We start from the raw sequence: 18348 nt of genomic DNA, 5'->3' as shown, positions 1-18348 counted from the left end.
GTGTTTGTGTGTGTGTGTTTGTCTGTGCGCGTGTGTGTGTGTGTGTGTGTGTGTGTGTGTGTGTGTGTGTGTGTGTGTGTGTGTGTGTGCGTGCGTGATCATAGGACATTCAAACAGGAAGTGTCACAAATTATTACAGGATGGATGGATGAGATTTAAACACCTTGGCTGTAGGAGAGAGAGAGAGAGAGAAGAGAAGAGATGTGTGTGTGTGTGTGAGAGAGAGAGAGAGAGAGAGAGAGAGGGAGAGAGAGAGAGAGGGGGACAGAAGAGGTGTGTGTGTGACAGAGAGAGAGAGAGAGCGAGAGAGAGAGATGCTTGGTCCGAAGCGTCAGGAAAACAATGACCGTTTGTCCGTCAGAAACTCAAGGCTTGTGCATCTGAGATGAGGGCGGGGTGTCTCCCATCCTGCACAGTCTGAGCAAGCAAACAAACATTCAATATGGGTCCCTACACACAAGAAAAAGTACTGGCTACAGCTGTGAATTAGAAGAGGTGTGTGTGTGTGCGTGTGTGTGTGCGTGTGTGTGCGTGTGTGTGTGTGTGTGTCTGTGTGTCTGGAGCTCAGCTCCTCAGACCAGGATGCTGTCGGAGGGAATGAGATCCAGCAGGTTGAGGACAGAGACGGCAGACTGACGGAGAAGGACACAGCAACAGAGAGCTGGAGCTCTCCAGCAGAACTGCCAGCCTGACCTCCACACTGTGCTGAGAGAGATGAGCGCCATGATGGCAGAGCAGAGGGTAGAGCTGACACACACCAAGGCTGAGCTGAGAGACATGGAGGCCCGCCTGAGAGACAGTCAGAGACAGGTGGACACTCTAACATCCACAGTGGATGACCTGACCAGGAGGGATGAAGGTAAATAAAATAAAATAAAATAATTAATTGCAAATTTGGTGGAATTCAAATGTGTTATCTGAACAAGAAATGACCCCTGGCTTTCAAACTCATTAGTTGTGTGAATGTAATTTCAGGCCAGGCAGTAAAACTGAGCATGTTGGAAACTCGCTCCAACCTCACCGAGAGTCAAGTTGAAGTTCTGAGGAGACACAGTGAAGGTAATGAAGAGAACTGGCATCTGTAGTCAGAAATTATATACTTTGATATAAGATTACAACAAAAGTAGAATTTTGTAATTCTTTTGGCATACGTTGTTGAATGGGTGAACACTATGACCAATTATGTGAACCAAAATGGGACAGAATGCTTTTTATATTTCAGTGCGACTTTAAAGGGTAATACTCTCAAAAGTCTGTCAGATATTCTCAGGACCAAAAAGTTGTCTGATGTCAGATGATTCCATATATCAGAGAAAAATTGAAGTGTGTGATGTGGATTCTTCTCTACATTGAAGCACTTTTAAAGAATGAGATGATTTTGTCTGATCTCTATCTACAGACAGGAAGGTGGCTTTTTCCGCAGCACTTCACGCTGATGATCAAACTGGATTCGTTGGACCCTACGACATTGGAATTACACTGGTCTACAAACATATCTTCACCAACATTGGCAACGCCTACAACCCCACCACAGGCACGTATGCTCATGTATTAGTTCAGGTGTATTTGGCTGAACATACAGTAATGACTTGAACATGCATTACAGCTGGACAGGGTGCTAGAAATATCACACATGGAGGTGTATGGAAATTGTTGTAAATTGTGTGTGAACTATAAAAATGAAAGCGCAGTTCCTGTCTGAATGTTTGCCTCTCACACAGGGATCTTCACAGCACCAGTGAGAGGACTCTACCTGTTCAGATTTTTCATCTTCGAAAATGGTGGTTCTCGTAGTACAGCAGCCTTGCATAAGAATGGACAACATGTAGCTATAGCTTATGCTTATCAACCAAGTCATGATGTTAGCTCCTCCAATGGGGTCTCCCTGGTGCTGGAGGTGGGAGATGTGGTCTACATGCATCTCTGGGCTGGATGGCGGATTTTTGATAATGAAAATCGTCACTGCACCTTCAATGGTCACCTGCTTTTCACCCTGTAGGCTAAGAGAATCAATGGAGGCACAATGCTCTTCATTATTCACTTTTTGTGTTTTACAGTTTTACAAATAAATATGTTTGTATAACTGGTATGGAACTGCATGTTTGTTGATATATTTAAAACATAATGTCTCATGATTAATTCATGTATTTCTGACAGATATTCAAATTAAAGTGGGGTTTGGAATGTACGTCTAACTCTCGCGGGTTTCTTGCATGGAAACGCTGCCATTCCCCGTTGGGAAGGCTCTCCTCTGCCCCCTGCTCTTCAGATCAACACATCGCAATCGGAACACGCTCTCATGCAATCTAGAGGGATTCAGTTTCACTAACTTCATAGACTTGTTTCCTCCTCAGGTGTGCGCAGGCACACACACACACACACACACACACACACACACACACACACACACACACACACACACAGGGGTTGATATTCAGCTTCCCTGACGTTATAGGCCTGCAAACATAGATTATAATCTGTCCTTTCTGGAAAATGTCTCATGATCAGATAAAGAGGTGTGTTTCTGAACAGAATATTTCATTATAAAAGTTCCTGCAGACTGTACAGTACAAACTGTGTGTGTGTGTGTGTGTGTGTGTGTGTGTGTGTGCGCGTGCGTGTGTGTGTGTGTGTGTGTGCGCGTGATCATAGGACATTCAAACAGGAAGTGTCACAGATTATTACAGGATCTCAATGGAGGCCTTTATTCCAATCAGATTAAGTCATGAACAGCAGTTAGTTTGGAAAATTACATTCGCCCCCCCAAAACACAGCTCTTCTATACATTACATAATCAGTCTATATATGTTACTGTTTTTAAAATCTTAATACATTAGTGATTGTTGCCCCATTCCTCCAACACTCATCAAGCCATACATACTTTATTCACCATCAGAATTCTCTACAACTCATATCCAGTTCCTCAACCCCCCCACACACACTAGAGCTGTACATCTTTATTAATACACAGTTTGTTTTTTCCCCCAAAGGCTGCTCTTATGTTGACACTGTGTGAGGACATTCCCACAGCCACAGAGAGATAAGTATCGTTCCAAGTTGATATTTGACTGATATCAGGAGAGGATTTTTTCTAAGTAGCAACCCAAAGGAGATACAGAATAGAGTTGAATGGTAAATGGATGAGATTTAAACACCTTAACTGTAGGAGAGAGAGAGAGAGGGGAGGTGTGTGTGCATGTGTGTGTGAGAGAGAGAGAGAGCGGTGATAATGGCAGGGTAGGAGAAGTAGAGAGTTGTTAACTTTAAGGTGGTCTTTGTGCACAAACATACTGACACACACACACACACACACACCTCTTCTAATTCACAGAGCATGAATCTGCAGGAGCCTGTGACGGATGTGACATGTGCAGAAAACGACAGTTGGTCATCCAGGGTCGCACCCAGGTTCCTCGCAGTCCGAGTCGGGGTCACCACTGTGTCTTCAATGGTGATGGCCAGGTCGAGGTCTTCCTCCCTTCCCCGGGAGGAACAGCAGCTCAGTCTTGTCCAGATTGAGCTTGAGGTGATGTGTCGTCATCCACTCCGAGATGTCAGCCAAGCACCCAGCTATGCGTGTCTCCACTTGTGTATCAGAAGGGGGAAATGACAGGACCAGTTGGGTGTCATCGGCATAGCAGTGATAGGAGAAGCCATGTGAGCGAATGACAGAGCCCAGAGATGTAGTGTAGAGGGAAAACAGGAGAGGACCCAGGACAGACCCTTGTGGAAGCCCGGTAGTCAGACTACGCGGTTCCGACATCGACCCTCTCCATGTCACATGGTAGGAGCGGCCCATCGTAGGATGCAAACAGGGAGCGTGCAGAGCCAGCGATGCCTTTCTCCTCGAGAGTGGAGAGGAGGATCTGGTGGTCTACCGTATCAAATGCTGCTGACAGGTCTAGGAGTATCAGGACTGAGGAGAGAGCATTCGCTCTCGCGGCATGAAGTGACTCCATCACTGCAAGGAGGGCGGTCTCTGTCAAGTAGCCAGCCTTGAACCCAGGTCATACCAGGCTACCTCCTCAACTCCTATCTGTGCAACTCGAAGACAGCTGAATAGAGTCAATCCTAGCCCTACACGAATAGTTAATGATATCATGAACACCTCTGCACAAATTTGTCCAAAACTGATGCAGATAGTTAACTCTGATAAGTTAGTATGTTAACACAACACTGACTGTCAATCTCGTAGAGCTAAGTTAGCAGGCACGTTATATTAGCTAGCCAGCCAGCTAATTAACGCAGCTGGCACTGACCAACATTTAGTTATCTTGCTTGTCTAGCTAACTACTTGCATCATGCTTGCTAGCTGGGGCAGCCAACGTTAGGAAGCTCAGACATGCGCTACAGTAACAACAATGCAGCTCATCCCCTATTAGCAGTGTGAAGTGGGTGCTTCAGCAACCATGCAGTAGCCTACCGAAGGCCTATGTGAATCAAGTGGACGCAGCACGTTGAGACAGGAAAATCCCCCATAATTAAGATCAGTGATTGAATAGTGGCATTAGAATGTCTTTAGCCACCAAATTTGGACGCTTATGGCCACATTTTTTTCACAATTGGTGTAATTTCAAATGAACTATTGATGTATCATCACTAATAATAGAGACAGCTTGTTCCCAACACAAGATGGAGAGAGGCACAAGAAGCAATTTAAAGTGGTCCTATTATGCAAATTTTCAACAATTTAATAATATAAGTCTTTGGGGTCCCCAAAACATGTCTTTAAAGAAGTAGTAAAGGGAAAATGCATGTTTAGCCCTGTTTTAAGGTTACATATGATCATATACAATGGTTCAAATCAAAACGTTGACAAGACTAGCACTTTTGAGAAAGTCTGATAATTGCTCTACCACCGTTTTGGTCATACAATGGATGTGGGTGGGCACCTTTGGGCATCATTCAAAAAACATGTTAAACTCTCAATTTCAAAGACAAGATGCTCACCGAGGTGTTAGTTGACGTTCTGACATATAATTCGCCATAAAGTAAGATTCTAGTTCATCTGGAAAGGCTTTTTTAAATATTTAGCATAGAACTATTTAGTCGCAGCACATACGTGTGTATACTTCTAACTAGGTAGCCTATCAACATAAACAATAACAATAGCTACCGTAAGTAGTTCCGCTTCCTGAAACCCCTCTGCGGATTGATCTACACATCTACAACGGTCGCCTCAATACAAGTCAATGGATTTCATAAAATGATCAATAAAACCCTACAGGATTCATACTTTGCGGCGAATTTAATGTCAGAACACCAACGGACACCAATTACCCCCTCGGTGAGCTTCTTGTCTTTGAAATCGAGAGTTTAACATGTTTTTGAATGATTTTTCAAGGTGCCCACCCACATCCATTGTATGACCTAAACGGTGGTAGAGCAATTATCAGACTTTCTCAAAAGTGTTAGTTTTGTCAACGTTTTGATCTGAACCATTGTATATGATCATAAGTAACCTTAAAACAGGGCTAAACATGCATTTTCCCTTTACTACTCCTTTAAGTATTTTTGCTGAAAATACCACTCAGAATAAGCGCTCTAGCATGCCTCTATACCCCTCCATTGACCACGAGATCAGATAGAGCGGATTGAGCGCTTCTTTTCACATGCAAATGAGCTCAGCTAAGAGCAAGTTGGCAGGCTAGAGAACGAGGGCTGTTGACGGCGCTATGCTACCTAAAATATAGCTGGCTAGCCTGGACCATCCACACTCGATGCCACTGTGACAAATTTCACTGTCCTCTCTCCCTGACTTAACATGATAGTGCCCATGTTATTATCTCCACGGTTGCATGCTGCTACCAGCTACATTCGCTAGCTAGACACCACCAGGCTATATGACACCATTTGACTACCAACAATAAAAGCTAGATTCTGTAGGCAGAGGGGAATCCAATGATGTCCACTTCTTAACATTTGGTCATTTTTAATGACCGCTCGATGAACTAGAAGTCTACCAATTAACTAACGTTACCCCTTTAATGTTTACAAAAGTTAATAATGACTTCAAAACTGAGGTACTGTATGTAGCCTACTGAACCGTGATTTTTGCGTACCGTTACACCCCTAGTATCGTGTATCGAATTAGTATCGTTTCAATTTCAAGTACTGTTTCAGTATTGAGTATTGTGATACTAAATTTGGTATTGGTATCGAAGTCAAAAATGTGGCATCGTGACAACACTATTCCTAACCTCACTATAGGAAAACTTTCACAGAAACGTACTGTATCTGTCAATACAACATAAGAAACTTCAGACTTTGTACTTGGCCCTGAGATGAGGGTGGGGTGTCTCCCATCCTGCACATGTGACCTAAATAACTATCGCCCTATCTCAAAACATTTGATTTTAGGTCCTGTAATTTTAGTTATCTAAAAAAGATTGGCTTATCTTTAAAAATACAGTACACAACGTGAAGTTGTACAGCATGCACGTGATACTGATGTGTATTCACTGCCCATTCTGTTGACCAAGCATGATCTGAACTGTGCTTTCATTGTTGTTCACATGCGCAGCGTGTAAACACCTAATATCTACAGCATAGTAGTGACAGCACATGTGCCACAAGAGAGAATTTTGCCTTAGGTACAATACATGCTCCTTGTTGACATTATCAGTGGTTATGGAAGAGCTCCTGTGTGTGTGTGTGTGTGAGTGTAGTCACCAAAAACTAACTTCACCAAATAAGTGTTCATATCATATTTCTAAGTCCTTGTGAGCACAATCTCCCTGCTGCCGTCTGTGGTTGTGCTGTGTGAGATGTGATCAAGTGAAGGAACAACCCACTCAGAAACACTTCCTTCTATTTTATTATGGTGGGGAGTCATACAAAATGGAGCAAAACTGAAATAAAAACGATAAAAAACAACTGTGGGTCTAATGGGGATTAAAAAAAGGTGTAGCCTTCGACATACAGTAACAGTACAATATAACAAGTTGGCACAAAACAGAAAAAGTGTTTGACGATCTAAATGTGTCTTGGGGGTGATTTACATCATTATATAACAAGGTCAGTCCTTCATCACAACAGCAAGGGTTCATGCTTTATAATCACATTTTCAGTAGCTTTATAACAGCGTGAGGACAGGTCTAAAAAACCTGATGGTGGATGCACATGTAACAGTTTATGTTTTGGACATTTCTGTTTAAGTCTTTTTTCCTCTTTTAGCTTCAGCAGAAGTGATGCTTTACGTAATACTTTTATGTTATTAAAAAAACAAACCTCTCTTCTCAGAGCTTCACTCCTTGCTCCAGATTAACTTGCCTTCAAATCAGTTTTCATACTAAAATATATTATTGTATCAATTCAAACTACAGTATTGTACACTACACTGTGTAATAAATAACCACAAAGAAAAATATAAAAATAAGACACATAAATATAAAAAGTCCTCTAAAAACTAAACAAGTACACTTTATCAGTGAAAAGAGTTCTAATACTGCCATTGCTGAAAACATACACAGGACACACAAAAAAACTGAAAGCAATTCTGTAACACTGTTAGGTAAAATCAACACTTCATAAAACGGGACCACATTCACTTACGTTTGTTACCTGAAGTGCGGGTTAGCTTGCCACCATTTTTAAAACAAGTGCACTCAATTAACACTGACTGACGATCCGACACAGGAAAATAAAGCTCTCTGTCTAAGTTCACCTTGAACCTGTACCCTTCCAACTGTTGGATACCTACTGTATTTACCCATCTTGGCATAGAGAAAATGACAGTCTGAGCAAGTAAACAAACATCAGTCAATATGGGTCCTTACACAGAAGAAAAAGTACTGGCTACAACTGTGAATTAGAAAGAAAAATACTGCTCAATGGCACTTACAGCTCACAGGTCTGTTGCATAAGGCTGGAGGTGTTGGGGGCGGGGCTCTGTACTGACCCCTCCCTCCTGTCTCATATGACTTCATAGAACTGATCCTTCATTGAAAACCAAGCTGATAAAATAAAAAGGGCCCTGTCCAGAAATGAACCATACCACCTTTACTTCCCACACCAGGGATGGGGCCAATTCGCTTTCAATTAAATCAATCAACCAACCAATCAATCAATCAATCAACCAATCAATCAATCCCAAATGTGATGTGAAATTCAGATTCTATGATTGAAATTATTTACAGAACTGAAATGGAACTGACCAAAATCCTGCCATACACACACCTAAGTATCTAATAAATTGACCAGAAACACATATGACTAGAGCTCTATCCATCATGCCGAGGCTAGTGTTGAGCTAGCACCATCCTACCTCCAACTACCAAAGCCTCTCATACTAGTGTGGAGCTACCACAATCCTAGGAGATGACAGGAGAAGTCAAGTCAAGTGGTTAGTAGGGGCGATCAGACTGATGGACAGGGCCTCTAGGAGAAGCATCGGTTAGAATGCTGGCTGGCTTTGAGGTTGTGACTCCACCTCATTTTACCTGATTGAAAGAGTTTGGTTATGGCGTCATAGGCCACATCACCCAATAATACCCCCCACCCTCCATCCCCAAGAATACTTAATTTTTCTTCTTTAAGGCTAACAATCAAACCGGAAAAAAAACAACTTACAAAATCAAATGCTATGCTAACATGGAGAAGAACTAGCTAGTGTGGACATTGTAATACTGAAAGGGCAGACAATACATGAGGCATGTTGTATCCATAGGTTCACCAGGAATAATGTAGTGCAGAGTTTTTTGTTGTTCTTAAAACTCAATAAAATACTGATTTAGCAAACTTCATTGGCAATAAAAAGGTATAGAAATCTATCATATGTACAGGTTCAAACGGTTAAAGCATGAGTGACAAAATTAGTAACACTGACAACAGAAAAAAAAGCTCAGGGATGTCTTTTTCTTTTTAAACGGGTCAACTCTAACAAGTCCTTGGGTGAGTTTGTTTCCTTTAAAATCTTCTATAAACAATTTCTAACACTGATATTCTTTTTACAAGAAAAAAAAAACATGTTGTTTTTTCTGGTTGAGGCACACAGGGATTTGTACACAGTAGTGGACCGAGACACAGCATCTAGCAACCATGGTTGTTACTCTGCTTTTTTTTCTCTTTTTTTTGTTGAAAATATGAGGTTTTTGTCTTATTTGACACCGTTAATTTCATTGTTCTTAATACTTGCAGAACGTACTTCACTCATGTACTTCAATGTTCTTTTTTTTCCTTCATTCACCATTCATGACGTTCTCTGTTGTGGGACCGTTCTCCAACCCCTCCTTTATGGTCTTTTCCACATGCGGTTCTTTGTCCTCTGTTTCCATAGCGTCCTCAGTTACCATGGTTTTCTTCTCTTCCATTGCCTCTTCCTCCTCCTCCTCCTCGTTCTCGGACTCGTGATCCAACTGCACTTCCACCACCTCCTCTTCAAACACCACATCCTCTGGATCTCCCTCTTCTCTCCTTCCTTCCTCCTCCCCCTCTTCTCCTCCCTCCTGTTCCCCACCTCCCCTCTCCTCGTTCTCTTCTCCCCTCTCATTCTCCTCCTCCTCTCCTCCCCCTTCTTCCTCAACCTTCTCTTCATCTCTCCTCTCCTCCCCCTCCCCTCCCCTTTCACCCTCCTCCACCTCCTCTCTCCTCCCTTCGTCCTCACCCTCCTCCTCCTCTCTCCTCTCGTCTTCCTCCTCAAACTCCCCCTCGTACGTCTCACACTCTCCGTCGTCGCCCACCTGCACCACCCGGATGTCGTCCATGCTCACCGCCTCCATCCCCTCGTCGTCCTCGTCCTCCTCCTCCTCTTCCTCCTCGCTCTCCCTCTCGTCAGAGTCCAGCTGGGAGGGCGGGGAGGTGGAGGTGGGCCTGCTGTCTGACTGCTGTCCCAGGAGGAGGAGGGGGCTGTCGGCCTCCTCCCGCTCCCCGGCCTGAAGGCCCTCCTGGCCCCCCGGTGCCCTGGCGCGGGCCCCCGCCCCGTCTTTCTTGCAGTAGGAGTAGCGGTGGTTCATGTGCTGGGAGTAGGAGCCGGAGTGGGAGAAGCGCTTCCCGCACTTGTCACACTGGTACGGTTTCTCCCCGGAGTGCAGGCGCGAGTGCTCTATCAGGTGGTGCTTGTGTTTGAAGGCTTTCCTGCAGATGTTACACCCATGGGGTCGCTTGCCTGCGGACGGGGAGAGAGAGAGAGAGAGAGAGGGTGAGAGAGTGAGGGTAAGAGAGAGTGAGGGTGAGAGAGAGAGAGGGTGAGAGAGTGAGGGAGCGAGAGAGGGAGCGAGAGAGGGTGAGAGAGAGAGAGTGATGGTGACAGAGAGAGAGAAGGTGAGAGAGAGAGGGAGGGTGAGAGAGAGAGAGAGAGAGAGGGTGATAGAGTGGGTTCAGGGTTTCAGGGTTGGATGGTGCCACTGTTACAAGGCAGGTGTTTGAGACCGTTGAAGTTTTGAGATATCAATCTGTAACTAGTCGATCGCTTGACTTCCTGTGTGTGTGTGTGTGTGTGTGTGAGTGTCTGTCTGTATGCCTACACTGTTGCCTTACATTACAAAGGGAGAAAAATGTATGGGAAAACTCACCTGAAAACGAACGCAAACACTGTGGAGAGGATTGATATCTAGTGTTTGTGGCTGAATTGTTCCGCTGAACTTGTGCTTTTTAAAAGTCCAGATGGGAGAGGCCAACTGGTCTTTTCCACCAGGGTTGTGAAGGGAGAGACCAACTGGGCCCATTTTAACAGTGCTGTTAAACCCAACCCTATTTCTGAAGTAATTTGGCCTGTGCATGGTTGCCCCATGCCAGCTTGTCAGTGCCACAGGGCTGAGAGTGGTGTGTGTGTGTGTGTGTGTGTGTGTGTGTACGTGTGCGTGCAGGCTGAGTGTAGTCATGGCTGTCTACCCTTTCAGATTAGCCTAGCCTAGCTAATTGTTAACAGAACCTAGACGTGACACCATATCCAAATCAGATCAGAGGTTACAGCCATTGGCTACAAATATCATAGGAAAAAATTTGTGTATGTATGTGTGTGTGTGTGTGTGTGTGTGTGTGTGTGCTTTCAGAGGAACTGCAAAGGCATTTTAAAACCTAGAGCCAACTTCACACAAAAGATTCCCAACCCGAGGTAGCCATCTTGTTAGTCGCCCGTCTTGTCAGCCAGGCCATCTTTGTTAGTACCTGTGTGCTCGTATTTATGGCGGAGCAGCGAGCTGCTCTTCTGGAAGATCTTGTCACACAGGTCACAGAAGTACATCCCGCTCTCCAGGCGCCTCAGCTTCTTGTGAGGAGGGGCGGAGTCCGAGTCGTTCTGCTCCTCCACGCCGGACACGCCCTCCGAGCCGCTGTCTTGCTTGTTCTCCTGCGGGAGGAGAGACCATTTCAATGCTTATTTGATCAGGAAACCTGGATTTATACGCGTAAGTCAACTGGAACATGTGTAATAAATGCTCTATGCACTTTAATGTCTCTTTGTAATGTCTTATTGTCGTATTTCGTAATGTCTGTAGTGTCTTAATGTCTTATTTTGTAAACGTCTCCTGTCATATTGTTGTAATGTCTTACTGTCTTATGTCTTAAGTCATGTCTTGATGTCTGAGAGTGCTGGGCATAGTGCATTTCATTGTAATTTATAATACACATGACAATAAAAGCCTTGAACTTGAACTTGAAATCCCATGGGTTTGGATTGAGAGTGTGACTGGATTGACCGCCGGCTAGCGGATGTAAGCGATGTCAAGATGTTCCTAAAGATTACCAGGAAATGTCCATCGGGTCTTTAAATGGCAATGTCGTAAATATTAAGGTATGCGGTCATTCCTTATTGAGAACACTTGGTTAACAGTGTGTGACGACTCCCAGTCCCCTGGCTGGGGGTTGGAAATAGGCTGGGTCTTTTCTTCCCATTCCAGCAGGTGGAGTCTGGGAGTGGCTCCTGATCAGGTGCACCTGGCGTAGGTGTGCCTGGAGTATAAGGGCCATCCAGAAGCAGAGCTCTCTCTCTCCCCAGGAGCACCTTAGTTTTGATTTGGACTTTTGGTTTACACCTTGCAACATCCACCTTTACCATACTGTTGTCTTTGCATCCATACATTACACTACACCACTGAAATACTGATATTCACATCCCATACTAGTTGATTATTGTTTGTATGATTTAAGTAGCCACTTATTAAATATTCTTAACAGTCTGCGTTGGTAGTGTGACTCCCCTTTTTGTTGCGACTCTACGAGCTGGGTCATAACACAGTGCAACTAAATTGTTCTATAGCATCCCCAGACCTGTGTGTGTGTTTGTGTGTGTGTGTGTGTGATAGAGAGAGACAGAAAGACCAGTATTCAAGACCTCAGCATGACCAAAGACCTGCCAGATCTTTCAGACTGAACTTCAACATGTGGGGTTTCTGATAAGCTCTATTCACACGTATTAACTTTGTCCGCTCTCCCCCACCCCACTGAGCTCTCCAGCAGAGTGAAAGAATCCAACTCCGGACTGCAGTCACGCGCACAAACACAAACACACGCACACACACACACACAGGCACACACACCGTATTAGGTAACCTCAGCTGGTACATACATTATTCTAGGACCCAGGGGAAACTCTGGACCAAGCCCAGATCGTCCAGCCAAGTGCTGGACTGCTCCGCCTCCACGCTCAGCCTCCTGTGGGCTGGGGCTATTAAGCACAGCTGCAGGAGGCTGGACACAGCGCATTCCTCCGCGTTCTCAGAGAATGTACTGTACATAGGCTTACAGTAACTGTGTGTGTGTGTGTCTGCTGTGGGTGATTAGAGAGAACATGAGAACATGAAAAAGCCTGTGACGGTGAGGCTATCTGCGCTACTGCGGCTTTTCATGAATCACAGACCGATGCAGGCAAATCTATATTGTTATCTTACTTTTGAATTTGGTTATGTATCTAATAGGAAATGCATTAGATTACGGTGCGTTTGATACAGTTGCTCAACTCTACCCCCGTGTCCATAATATATATACACACAACGCTTATCTCTTCATCACTACAGACGCCGAGCTGTCTCACGCATTTCTGCAAAGCTACAAACCTGGCAACCGTTGAGTATGACCGTGTTGGCCCCGGCGTTGCCACTGGTGGTAGTGGTGTAGGTGTAGGTGAGCTGGGGGATGAGGATAGTCCGTTTGGTGGTGGTGTTGATGGCGCGCAGGCACGGCACCGTGGTGCCCTGGCTGGTGATAGCCACCAGGGTGGGCAGCTGGGCGGCCACGATGTTGACGGGGCTGGCCGTCTGCGGGACCATGTAGATGGCGCCGCCGCCCTGGAGCTGCTCCTTCCTCAGGCAGCTGAGGTTGAGGGGCTGGTCTTGGGGTTTCGGGGGGGTTTTCTGAGGATCTGGCGCCCCGTCCCGAAGATTTTTGGGGAGTGAGAGGTCTAGAGGCTCCGCCTGGGTGGCACCCAACTCCTCCTCCTCTTCCTCTGTTTTGACGATGACCAGGCCTGAGGAGGAGAGGTTTAGTGGTGAGGGGGCGGGGTTAGAGGCGGAACCTGAGGGGGAGGCGGGGCCAGTGCGGCCGCCCTCATTGGAGGATTGGGCGGCTGTGTCCTGGTCCGTCGGGGTTGGGGTTGTGGTTGTGGTGGGTGGGCCCTTGGCTTCTCCGACCTTTTCGGACATGACACTGAGGTCAGTGACTTGAGACTTATCCGAGGCAGGCGTAGCATGCGGTCCAACCGTGATCTGACCACGCTTCATCTTCTCAAACCACTTCTTGACCACACCCACGGGCAGGCTGACCGAGTCGGAGATCTTAGCCAGCTCGTCCTCCGAGGGATCCATGTTGGAGGCGAAGTAAGCTTTGAGGAGGGAGAGGAGGTCCTTCGGGGGGGGTTTCCCCAGCGGGGGCCCCCCCTCCTCCAGGAGAGCAGCGAGTGAGGGGTCCAGGGGGGAGGAGTCATCGGAACCTCCGTTGGGGGGTTTGGCGTGGAGAGCGTGCAGTGCGTCCAGACCGCCGGGGCAGTCGTCACAGAGTAAACATGATTCGGCGGTCTTGGCTTCCGACGTCTTCTCTGCCTCTACTCCCGCCTCGGCCTTGTCATCGGGCCCCGGGGCGGGCTCCGTCTTGACGACGCTGAGGTCGTGAGGCAGCTTCTCCATCTTGGAAGCGTCGGGAGTCTTGGCGGCCGGGGGCGGCGGCGGCACCTCCTTCCTCTTGATTGGCTGGGAGGAGATGGGCGGGGCCAGGCTGGGGTTCAGGCTGTAGTTGATGATGATCTTGGTGTTGCCGTCTTGGTCAACGAAGGCAGGCAGGCTGATGGTGGAGATGACCTGCTGCTGCTGGCCCTGCTGGACTACAACTCCCTGCTTCCCCTGCGTCACCACGCTGTTGGCCGTCCCCAGCACCTGCCGCAGGATGTTGCCGTCCATCGCCACCTTCAGCACGTTCTGGAGGTCGCTCAGGTTGATGCTGATCGGCGACATCAGCCCCATGGTGGGCACGACGACCGCCTGGACCATGCCCGGGGGCAATGCGACCGGCGCCGCAGCCGCCCCTCCTCCGTTGGCGGCTGGCTGCGGCGCGTCGGCTTGCGCGGCCGGCGCGGGCTTGAGCTCGTACTCGACGGGTTCTGGTTTGATCTGGTTGAGGGGGAGCTGCTCCTGGAGGGGCTTGCCCTCCGTCTTCTCCCTCAGCTGCAGCCGGGGGGCGGTAGGCGGGGCCGGGGCGGGGAGCGGGGCCTGGGAGGCCGGCAGGGCGGGCTTGATGGCGGGACGGGGGATGCCGTTGGGGGTGACGGAGCCCACGCACTTCTTACTGCTGATGTGGGAGCTGTATGACCCCGAGTGGGAGAAGCGCTTCTTACAGTTGGGACACTCGTACGGCTTCTCGCCTGAGAACACGGGGAAGGACACAAGATGGAGGTGAGGAAACTAAGAGCTGAGAATGACCAGAACTGTGTGATTAAAGATCGCCTCTAGACATTTTCCTGGGATATCTCTCACATATCTTTTTGGTCCGGAAATTGAATATAAACAAACACCAGTAAGCAAGTAATTTCACCTTTTGTGGGATCTGTCTGTGTGTGTGTGTGTGTGTGTGTGTGTGTGTGTGTGTGTGTGTGGCTTTTGCCAATGACTCACCACTGTGGATGCGCAGGTGTTCCTTGAGGTGGTGCTTGTATTTGAAAGCCTTGGAACACTCGGTACACTTGAACTTCCTGTTTCCTCCCGTCGGGGTTACGTGACGCTGTGAGAGGCGGAGAAACAGAGTGAGGATGAGCAACTTCCTTCTGTGTTGGTGCCTCTTTTTGATTGGACTTGGAACGTGTGTAAAAATCTGTACCAAAGCAGGAGCTCCCATCCCCAAAAACGTTCTGCTCGTCTCCGTGTTAAATTCCCTGTACCACAGCAGAACCAAACCGAGAGAGAGTGGAACTCAAAGTGAAAGGTTGCTGGAAAACGACCAACGTTCCTTAATATTCCCTCATCTTTTACTCAGACGCCAATCGCGTCGATAGCAGGGGCGTTATGCGCTGGCTGTTCACCTGAGCGGGACGCCTTCCTGCCGAGGTCAGCGGGCTGGACAGCGCTAGCGCCAGCCTCTGACAGGATGATGAATCGGAACGCTCAAGACAAATCCATAACGTGCATCTGCTTAACAGAAGGAGCCACGTCTAGGCGGTTCTATCAAGCTAATGGCTGGTTCTGAGGGAGGACGGCCCCGCTACTCAGAATGTTCCGGAGACCGACAGTCTGCCAGAGACGTGTAGCTGGGGGACATGGCCGCCAGCCCATCTCAGAGAGATGAGCGTGTGGAAGTTGCAAGACAAGGAGGCCAAAGTGGTGTTTTGACTGCACTGTGGAAAGAATACACCAACGTGGATGCAGAGAGAGAAAGGGAGAGAGAGAGAGAGAAATACACAGACGAGAGAGAAAGAAAGGGACAGTGGGAAGACCACACCAAAGTGAACGGACGGAGAGAGAACTAGAAATGGTGCTCAGAGAGCACAGACCACCGCCCCTGAATGCATTTCGTGGCTCGGGGCCAAAACTGAATGGGTTCTAAATTGGCCCATGCTACACCCCTCCACCAACCTTCATGAAAATCGGTCTGTTAGGTTTTCGCGTAATCCTGGTCCAAAAAATGAATGGCAGTAAATGGCCGGCTGGGTTTGGGCAACTTGTGGATCCGCCCTGTGATTCGGATCCGCTCCAAAATAATGGGTTCTAGGTTGACTCATGCTACACCCTTCCACCGAGTTTCGTGAGAATCGCTGCAGTAGTTTTTGCGTAATCCTGCTAAAAGACGGACGACACCGAAAACATGACCTCTCACCCTGCGTTCTCGCTGGGCGGAGGTAAAAAGAGAGAGAGAGAGATACTGAGATACACTGCTCAAAGAAATTAAGGGAACAACAGTCATCAATCATCATCGTGGATCTCCATGAACGAAATAACCAAGTTGAAAATCTTTATTGATCACATTGTGCAATTCTCAGAGAACAAAATGACCCATTGAGGGCTGGATGTGATTAAGAGTGAGTAAGTGTTCCCTTAATTTGAGCAGTATATATACTGAGATATATACTGTAGATAGATATAGTGACAGTCAACTGACACACATCATTGTCATTACATCTGACATCATTTTTCTCCTGTATTTTTGTGTGTTGGCTGTAAGCCGACACACCAAGAAGAGGGAATCCTATTTGTCGCTCCCTTCCTCCTTGTCGTTGTTGAAATAGACCCGTTTGCTTAGGTAAGTAAGTGTTTCATGTTTATCTGACACTTGTAAATATGAGCGCCTCTCCTAACTAGGCCGACACCGATTTATTTTGACGGCAAAGTGAATGGACCAGCAAAGGACTGTTGTCTGGCATGAGCGAGCGAAATGCGACAACAGGACTGAGAAGGGATAGTTGAAATGTAGAGTAATATCTGAAGTAAACAGTAACAAATAACCTGGCTGCACGCTAAGCTAAAGCTAAGTTCAGGAAATGAAGCCCAATGATAGCTAGCTAACGTTAGCTAGTGCTAGCTAACACGCTAGCTAGTGTTAGCTACCTAACTCAAGACCCGAGTTGGAGATACTGTGCACGTTCTCTCAAAGTGCTTTAGCTAAGGTTAGCTACTACAAGCTAGCTAGTCCTTGTCACCAACACTTGCCTCACAACGTACGGAGCTAAACTATTCACACAGCAAGCAATGTCAGTTGACTGGGACTGTCTCGTGAGTAGAATAACCAGTGTTGTGAAATACATTTAACAACTGATCTGTTGATATGTTGCACAGCAATCGAGCAGGACAATATCATTAGGGCTAGGTTAGGTAGCTAGCAAAGTCAGCTTGCCCAGCCGGTATGGTTATAGGCTCATTCCTATGGGATAGCTTAGTAGTTTGTGATTTAGCAATGGGTTGACTAATCACTAGATCAATATTTTCAGTTAGGGATAGGACTACAACACCACCTGTGCTGTGGCACCAGGAATCTGCTCTGACCACTGATTTTATTCACCACCATATCATGTTATTATGCAGATTAAATGTACTGTATGTCTACGCGACACAAAAAAGGCTTTATATAAATGTAATTTTTTGGCCAATATTTTAATGCACTATTTTAGCAGCAGTATCTGATCATGTATGGCTGTGACTGTGTCCATGATACAGGCAGTGCAATTACATAACATGTCAAGTATATTGTACAGTAGTATACAGTAGTGCAGAGTAAGTTCTCTATTGTATAGACAAGGTGTTCAATTGCTCAAGTGTTAGGTGTTGATTCAAGTGATAGTGTACAGTAGTGCAGAGTCAGTTGTCTATTGTATAGACGAGGTGTTCAATTGCTCAAGTGCTGTCAGGTGTTGGTTTGAGTGTACAGTGGTGCAGAGTCAGTTGTTTATAGTACTCTGGTTGTACTATACATAGGCCCTCACTCTAATTATGACAATGGCACACATGCCACCTCCTGGACCAACAAGTGAACACGTGACACCTTGCACCTTGTCTATACAATAGACAACTGACTATGCACCACTGTACACTCGAACACTCGAACCAACACCTGACAACGCTTGAGAAATTGAACACCTTGTCTATACAATAGACAACTGACTCTGTACTACTGTATACATGTGCATTACATGCCTCTCTTCTTTACAAAGATGGTCACAACCACAACATGTCCTGAGAGCACATGCAAAATAATAACTTATGGCTAGTTTTAATGTGCATGTCTGTATGTTTAATAAAGCATTTAGGAAAAGTTTCAATCAAGACTTGAGTATTACCTATTCTGTTGAGTACTATTTTTAAAATTGTTCATTCATGATATTATTACAATTCACCTTTCAAGTCTGCTTACACTTAGGTCACTAAGCTAAGAACCATTTTAATTACAATTTACTTCTAAGGGCAAATACTTTACTTTCATATCTTCATATCAATATAA

At 46.3% G+C, this 18348-nt stretch overlaps 1 protein-coding gene across 1 annotated transcript in view; it reads right to left on the bottom strand.

Moving 5' to 3' along the window:
• Positions 1–572: 572 nt before the first annotated feature.
• LOC311315689 (zinc finger E-box-binding homeobox 1-like) overlaps positions 573–18348 on the bottom strand; it is a gene marked incomplete at its 3' end in the record, with an annotated part of 66708 nt that continues 48932 nt past the window's right edge. Inside the window, exons 5-11 of the mRNA XM_084446393.1 lie at positions 15039–15144; positions 12993–14788; positions 11107–11287; positions 9605–10105; positions 1022–1040; positions 759–789; positions 573–632 (exon numbers count right to left, since the gene is read on the bottom strand). Of these exons, the coding sequence (XP_084302519.1) occupies positions 573–632; positions 759–789; positions 1022–1040; positions 9605–10105; positions 11107–11287; positions 12993–14788; positions 15039–15144 (2694 nt within the window). The remainder of the gene's footprint in view (positions 633–758; positions 790–1021; positions 1041–9604; positions 10106–11106; positions 11288–12992; positions 14789–15038; positions 15145–18348) is intronic.

The sequence above is a fragment of the Borostomias antarcticus genome (genome assembly GCF_949987555.1).
Source record: "Borostomias antarcticus genome assembly, chromosome: 12".
Lineage (NCBI taxonomy): Eukaryota > Metazoa > Chordata > Actinopteri > Stomiiformes > Stomiidae > Borostomias > Borostomias antarcticus.
Note: the sequence above shows the minus strand (reverse complement) of the source record. Positions and strands in the feature narration are given on the sequence as shown.